The 7,815-nt window shown below is 31.8% G+C and overlaps 1 protein-coding gene across 4 annotated transcripts; it reads right to left on the reverse strand.

The window, feature by feature from the left end:
* Positions 1-2,730: 2,730 nt before the first annotated feature.
* Positions 2,731-6,333, reverse strand: LOC112777094 (uncharacterized). Of its 4 annotated transcripts, XR_011877578.1 has the most exons (7): positions 5,963-6,333; positions 5,598-5,699; positions 5,018-5,048; positions 4,440-4,568; positions 4,239-4,348; positions 3,962-4,144; positions 2,731-2,948 (listed from the first exon to the last, which is right to left on the reverse strand). XR_011877578.1 is itself a non-coding variant. In XM_072227626.1 (6 exons), exons 1-6 carry the CDS (start codon positions 6,211-6,213, stop codon positions 4,117-4,119), a joined length of 606 nt encoding a protein of 201 aa, XP_072083727.1. In that variant the 5' UTR covers positions 6,214-6,333; the 3' UTR covers positions 3,759-4,116. The 4 variants fall into 4 exon arrangements, 3 of the variants coding, with proteins under 3 accessions (XP_072083727.1, XP_072083725.1, XP_072083726.1); XM_072227626.1 differs by lacking the exon at positions 2,731-2,948 and having other exon boundaries at positions 3,759-4,144; positions 4,485-4,568; XM_072227624.1 differs by lacking the exon at positions 2,731-2,948 and having other exon boundaries at positions 3,759-4,144.
* Positions 6,334-7,815: the final 1,482 nt, after the last annotated feature.

The following is a 7,815-nucleotide window of genomic DNA, read 5'->3' on the forward strand; positions in this document are numbered from 1 at the left end:
TAATGAAGTCATGCGCTGGTACTTGTGTGTACGCACAAGAGGTTGTGTGTACGCACACTTCGAAATACTTTTCTCTTTTGTTTCTTCATGTTTTCTCCCACTTGCATGCTTTTCTTCCATTCTAATCAATCCATTCCTACCTATTACACCTGAAATCACTTATTAAAAATATCAAGGTATCGAATGGAATAAAAATGGAATAAAATTGATTAATTTAAGCATAAAAGAGCATGTTTTCACAATTAGACACAATTTAGGAAGAAAACACAAAAACATACTTTTTAAGGGAATAAATGTGGGTTTACATGATAAAATCCACTCAATTTCAACCAAAATTTATCATCAAATATGGTCTTATCAATAGTGATTCAGAAAGAAAGCTATTGGCAGCAGATGTCTTGATGCAATGTTATTAACTTTATGGATAAAAACTCAAAGTACTTTCACCAAAAAGTGAATGAAAAAAGGGGGAATCATGTAACCTCTCTCAAGAACAATAATGATGAGTGGATTGATAATGTGGAAGATCTCAAGGAGCTAGGAGTATCATTTTCTAAATTTCTTTATGCACCATAAAATTATTTGGTTATTTTTCCTGGTTTTCCCATTGCAGGTAAATTCATTAGGTTGGACGAAGCTGATCTGGTTCTATTAAGCAGGAACGTCACTTATGAAGAAGTAAAACATGTTTTTAGCATGGGTGATGGAAAGCAGTAGGAAGTGACAACTCCTAGTCAAGTATTTTTAGCATTCATGGGATTGAGTTTAAACGATATTTCGGAGGTCAGAGGATATAGCTGAAGTGAATCAGACCCTAATTTCTATTATCCCAAAAATTTTCACACCGGATAATTTTGCGCAATTTAGACTGATCAGTTTATGTAACGTGTTCATTACAAGATTGTTACAAAGATTATCGCTAAGAGGTTTAAACCTAATATGAATTATATTGTCTCTAGGATTCAAGTGAGCTTTGTTCTAGGGAGAGTTAGTGCAGACAACATCTTAATGGCCTAAGAGGTTATCCACACCATGAGGACTAGAAGCAGGGGCAAAAGTCTTACGGTGATTAAGATAGACTTGGAAAAGTCCTATGACCATCTAATTAGAGATTTGTCAAGGAGACTTTAAATGATATTGGAATCCTAGAGAATATAGAGAATGCCATACATCGGGTTAATGTTCAAATTCGTCCCTGAAAGATCACGCGATCTTCATTTTCGTCCTCGAATGATTTTTTTAATCAAATTAGTCCCTGAAAGATAAACTGTTAGTCAAATTAGTCCTTCCGTTAATTGGATGATGACGTGTTACGTTAAGTGCCACGTGGCATGATGACGTGACATGCCACGTGGCAGGTCAGTGACATGTGGCACGCCATGTGACAGGTCAGTGACACATGGTGTCACTTGACATATAAAAAAATTTTCTATTAGTCAAAATAGTCATTGAAAGTCCAGACGTAAGTCATTTTCATCCCTCAAATCTTAAAAATTGTTCAAACTAGTCCTTATATAATTTTTTTATAATATTAAATTTATAATATTTTTTTATACTACTAATTTTAATATTATTTTTTAAACCTTAATAAACAAAATTCTCTTTACATAAAATAATAAAAATAATTAAATTTTTATAAAGTTATTTTGTCATTTGTATTTTAAAATTTTACATTTTCAAATTGTAATTTTTTATGTGAATTTTTTTATTTAAATGAGTTTATCAAATTATTGTTGATTATATATTTAAAAATTTAATATTTTAAATTTTACTAAATAATATAATAATTATTTTAAATTTTAAATCTTTTAAATTTTTTAAAATTATAATTTTTATTATTATTTAATTTATATAGTAAAACTCAATAATTGAAAAACTGGTTTATGGAATTACTTTTTGAATCTTAATATTCTAATATAATTTTTTAAATATTTCATTTAAAACAAAAGGAATTTTATTTTAATACGAAGCATATCTATTTATATAATGTACTAGTGCGGATCGGAGTAGCTTGTGTTATGCATAGGTATAATGTTTCCTATTTCATTTTATCTCATTGATTTGTGAAATTAAAAGAAAAATTATATAATCTTTCTCAAACCACTACAAAAAATTCTGGTAAAAACGGCGGTTTTTTTAGGTATTTACGGCGGTTTGAACCGCCATTATTACCAATAATGGCGGTTTCGTAAAGCGACGTAATTCTGGGCGCCATTCTGGTTATTACGGCGGTTTTATAAAAACCGTCACAATTCCCTGGGTTAAAATGGCGGTTTTTGAATAGGTTAAAACGGCAGTTCAAACCGCCATTATTTCCAAGATTAAAATGGCGGTTTTTGGATAGGTTAAAACGGCGGTTTGAACCGCCATTATTACCCTGACAAAGTGGCGTTTTGGTTGGTTAAAACGGCAGTTTGAACCGCCATTATTTTCAGGGTTAAAATGGCGATTTTTGGATAGATTAAAACGGCGGTTTGAACCGCCATTATTACCCTGACAGAGTGACGTTTTGATTGGTTAAAATGGCATTTTTGAACCGCCATTTTTACCCTGACAATAGCATTTTAATTGGTTAAAATGACATTTTTGAACCGTCATTTTACCCTGACAGTGACATTTTTTATCGTTTAAAAAAACAATTTTTACCGTCATTTTTATCGCGTTAAATAAATAATTTTGTGATTAAAATTTCACAATAGCAAAAAATCATAATCCATAAATAAAACATTATAACTCATAAACAAAATATTAATATAATATATAATCTTTTAGTATTGAAAAACAAAAGTAATAATTCTAATACAAATAAAGTATTAAATATAACATTTTTAATTCTAAATAAAGTATTAAATACAAATAAAATATTAAATATCAAGACACTCCTTGTCTTCAAACCATTCCTTCCTCGAGAGTTCCAACCGTGGATCTTCTTTAGGATCCTCTTCATTCTGGAATCATCAAAAACAAATGGGCATTGACAAGTAAGGACACTTCTACTTTTGATGTATTGCTACTAAATATATGGTAAAATAATTTAAAAAAATTAATTAATATTAACCTAAAAAACTGCTTCTTTAACATTACTTAGCAAGAATTTATGGGCTTAATTACCTTCATCTTGTGACAAAGCCTGTCCAAAAGTCCAAGAGTGAAAGTAAAAGGCAGATAAGAGTAATAGGAAGAAGGAAATGTGTGGTGGAGCTTTCTTCATGTTTGCTTGCTGATTTAGTTTGATCGATGACTAAATAAACTAATCTCCAGAGATGATTGAATTGAAAGCAACTAATATTAATAAGATGTGAAAATATAGCTTGGCACAGAAAGCGCAGAGAAGAGGAGATTAGTTAAGTTAAAATGTTAAAATCTAAATTACTAGAAACATGTGAACTTACATAAATAAAATAAAATAGATTATTCATAATAGATTGGTTCAGCCAGCTCACAAGCGATCTCCGTCACATTAATTCCAAAATAAAATAAAATAAAATAAAATAAAAAAGAAAAATTATTCATAATGTTGATATATCGATCTAGAGCACCAAAAAACTGCATTTTCACATAAAGTACAACAATCATCACATGAAAATTAAATGCTGGTTCAATAACAATGAGAACATTTAGGAATTTACTTTTATCCTCTCCTAATTAGGGCCAGAACATCAAAGGAGAATGGAAATAGGGGGGTTCTGTCTCCAGGTTTCTTTTCTTTCTTGATCTTCTCCAACTTTAATGTAGTTAATAATTTCTCTCCATCACAATAATCTCAATAGATCCTTATGCCCGTAAAGGGTAAAGAATTTGTCTATTTTTATATCCTCATGCTGCTGAAGTTTACATGAGATGAAAAATAGAATTTCTAGAAAGTAGCAAACAAATGAGATAGTTTTCATCGAGAATAACAATTATAAACAAAAATTATTCATCATTTGAAACAAATAATAGAAATAAATAATATGAGAACCTCCAATTTTTGAAGCATATCTTTTAACTTTTCACGTCGACGTCGCCTTGCATTGTCATCAACATCTCCCCCATCTTGAGCAGCTCTCTTATCGCTTTTGATCTCAAGTTTTCCATTACAACTTTCACAATGGAAGTCGTCATCTTCAAATGAAATCAACCGCAATGCATCAAAGCATTGTATCTACAGTAATTCAAATTCCAGAGTATTAGGTTACAGGAATACATCAAATCGAATAACCATGACAAATATTGATTTTAAAATTAATTATTAAGACCTTTTCCCACAGGTTGTACATATATATTCCTGAACTGTACTTTTGTTATCCAATTCATCTTTCAGCTTATGCTTCATGCGATGCAGTCTGTATCTGACCACATCATATATCTGCAATGAGACTCAACTAAGAATTTCAATATATGAAACACAAACACTCAGTAAAATAGATTTATAGAAGAAAATGCAAGAAGGGATGGACCTGTGCATAATCTAGACAACAGTAAGAGTGTGTGTACAACTTGACCTTTTCTTCTCCCTCTTTTGTTGGATGTTGAGCATCGACTGTAGCAGCTACAGCAGCATTAAAAATTTTTGCACCTTTTGCTGTCTGGTGAAATCACACATTTAAAACAGGTACACTATACCATGACTATATCTATTTACCCACAACTCACACATCATAATAAAAGAAATTGGAAACGATAAATAACCAGTTATGATTTTTGAAACATTTGAATTTAAAAGAATGAAGAAACTTCACATCTTAGAGATAGAAAAAAAGAAAGTTGTACAGAGGATTAGAATGACAGATACGCTACAGCATGATGACAAACTTATATCATAATAATCTTAGCAGTAGCATGCATATCCTTATTTAATGTGTCCAAAAATCAGAGAAGTATGTGAATTTGTTGTTGGGTATCCATGGTCAAGTTAACAGATCAAACAGAACCAAAAGAGAATAAGATCCTTTTACAAAATCTTAAGAGCAAAAGATTATGCCGAATTTACAGGGACAACTCGAACAGGTTAAGATAACTGAGATATAATACTTGCAATATCTTTAGTGCTAAGGTGTGGCAAATTCCTGCATAAAAAACAGGAATAAACATCATAAATTTGTTGTACCTTATTGAATAATCCTTACCCCAGCCTTATCCATTTCACTAAATTTTAATTACGGAACTAGAGAACATAAGAATAGAGTTGCAATGAGAAGAATATCATACTGCACTAAAATTCAATATCCCCTTTTATTTCCCTTCTATTAGTGTGTCATTCTGTAGCTTCTAATTTATATGAGTTAAGAATAAATCATCCAATTAATTGTTAACTGAAGGAATGTGTCATCACCAACAGATTGATCTACTCAGTGACCTGTTTAACTCACTGATTAATACAACCAAGCTTTATATCACACTTTACACTTGTCTCAATCAAGCCACACCATTAGCAAATTAATCAAATTCATCATTTTATCACCTTCAACACTATTAACAAACACGGCATTTTAACCTCAATGCACTAAAAATTCAAATGAAATTTAATCATTTATTTATTTATTTTCCATTTTTTTATTCCGTTTGCAAGTGCGTGAAAATAAAGGGAGAGAAATCGAAATTTGAAGAAGGATAACCTGGTGAGGGCGTCGAGGATCACAACGGTGATTCCTCTGTTATCACTTCTTCCGCTTTTGGGTTGATTATCACCTTTGCTCGTTAGATCGTCATAGAAAGCCCTACACTTCCCTCGTCAACAACAACAACAATGCAGAAGATCAATCAAACTAAAAATACACAATAAGGAGAAAAAACAAGCATTCTCTGTTTCTTCCTACTAGATCATGAACTAGATCTAAAATTATGAAGAGGATGGAAAAATCAAAAGAAGATGAAGGCGGAACAAAATCACAGAGGCTCGCTAAAGGCAGCAACAGCGGCATTGCTTGCGGCGGCGAGGTGATAAATAAAGGCGGCAAGGGAATGAGCGACGATGACTAACCTTCGGATCGAAGCCAGAACCTCATTGAAGGTAGCGACACGATGTTGCTTGATATAGTGAGGGGATGAGTGACAGCGAGGAGGTGAACAATGGCAGTGAAATAAGCGGCAGCGACAAACCTTCAGATTGAGGCCAGATCGAGAACCAGATCGAAAACTCGCTGAAGGCAACAACAACAACGTTTCTTGCAGCGGCGATATGAGTTGCAATGAGTGGATGAGTGGCAGCGAGGAGATGAATGACAGTGGCATAAGATGAACGGCGGCAAGGGATTAGGGATTACGGTTCGTCATTCACCTTTTATTGAGAAATCACAATTATCCCTCTCGATCTCTCATACAGTCAAATACAACAATACATCGGGAGACAAAAAGACAAAAAGAAAAAATTATTGTGGTGGTTTTAAACCGCCAGAATCGACTAAACCCGCCACAAAAGTCTTAAGCATTCTGGCACAAGCTAAAACCGCCGAAATTAATGGAAAAAATGGCGGTTCTATAAAACCGCCATAAAATTAATGCCGTTTTAATCTAATTTTTTTGTAGTGAACATATATGAAACACACAAAAATTTATTATGATCTTTGCACGTATTATGCTTAAGAAGCAATTCGTTTATAATAATAATAATAATAATAATAATAATAATAATAATAATAATATACTTTATAACATAGGCCTTATTCACACAAGTAACGGAGAACATACAAAAGCTTTAGAATATTATTTTCGGGCACTCGAACGAAATCTGTTTTTACCCCAAGCTTTTAATAATATGGCCGTGATCTGTCATTACGTGCGACTATCTCCACTATAGAATCTTTTGATTTTTTAGTATGAGTAAAAATAACTACACGTTTGGCTTTTCGGGAACGAATTCCATACTTCTGTTCGTCTTTGTTTCCCTCTTCGAGGTCTTGGATTTCATCGATAACGAGGGGGATTCTTATTTGTACAAATGGTACTTCGAACTTGGAACGAGCATGAAGAAATTAACGATACTTCTTTATCTTTTGAGTTGTTCTGCCGGATAATAATAATAATAATAATAATAATAATAATAATAATAATAATATACTTTATAACATAGGCCTTATTCACACAAGTAACGGAGAACATACAAAAGCTTTAGAATATTATTTTCGGGCACTCGAACGAAATCCGTTTTTACCCCCAAGCTTTTAATAATATGGCCGTGATCTGTCATTACGTGCGACTATCTTCACTATAGAATCTTTTGATTTTTTAGTATGAGTAAAAATAACTACATGTTTGGCTTTTCGGGAACGAATTCCATACTTCTGTTCGTCTTTGTTTCCCTCTTCGAGGTCTTGGATTTCATCGATAACGAGGGAGATTCTTATTTGTACAAATGGTACTTCGAACTTGGAACGAGCATGAAGGAATTAACGATACTTCTTTATCTTTTGAGTTGTTCTGCCGGATAATAATAATAATAATAATAATAATAATAATAATAATAATAATATTAATTATTATTATTATTATTATTATTAACCAACAAATTTTCAATATTTTGTAAAGTTTGGAATTAAAGCAAAATTTGTGGATCTTCTTGAATTTGACTCTAAATATCACTACCATTATATCCTATATGTAAGTAATACCGTAATGGAAAAAAAAAGATGTAGTAGAAAAAAAAAAGTAGTATAACTTTGTTTAGGTTAACATACATAAATTTTGATTTTGAGCATATAACTTTGTTTAGGTTAATAAATACATACATTTCAATTTTGAGTATATATATATATATTCCAGCAAAATGTAGTAATGTAAGAAAAAGGTTTTAGAATAGAAAAGAATAAGAGAGATTTTGAGAAGAATTAAAGGAGA

This window comes from Arachis hypogaea, chromosome 19 (genome assembly GCF_003086295.3).
Source record: "Arachis hypogaea cultivar Tifrunner chromosome 19, arahy.Tifrunner.gnm2.J5K5, whole genome shotgun sequence".
In the NCBI taxonomy this organism is placed as follows: domain Eukaryota; kingdom Viridiplantae; phylum Streptophyta; class Magnoliopsida; order Fabales; family Fabaceae; genus Arachis; species Arachis hypogaea.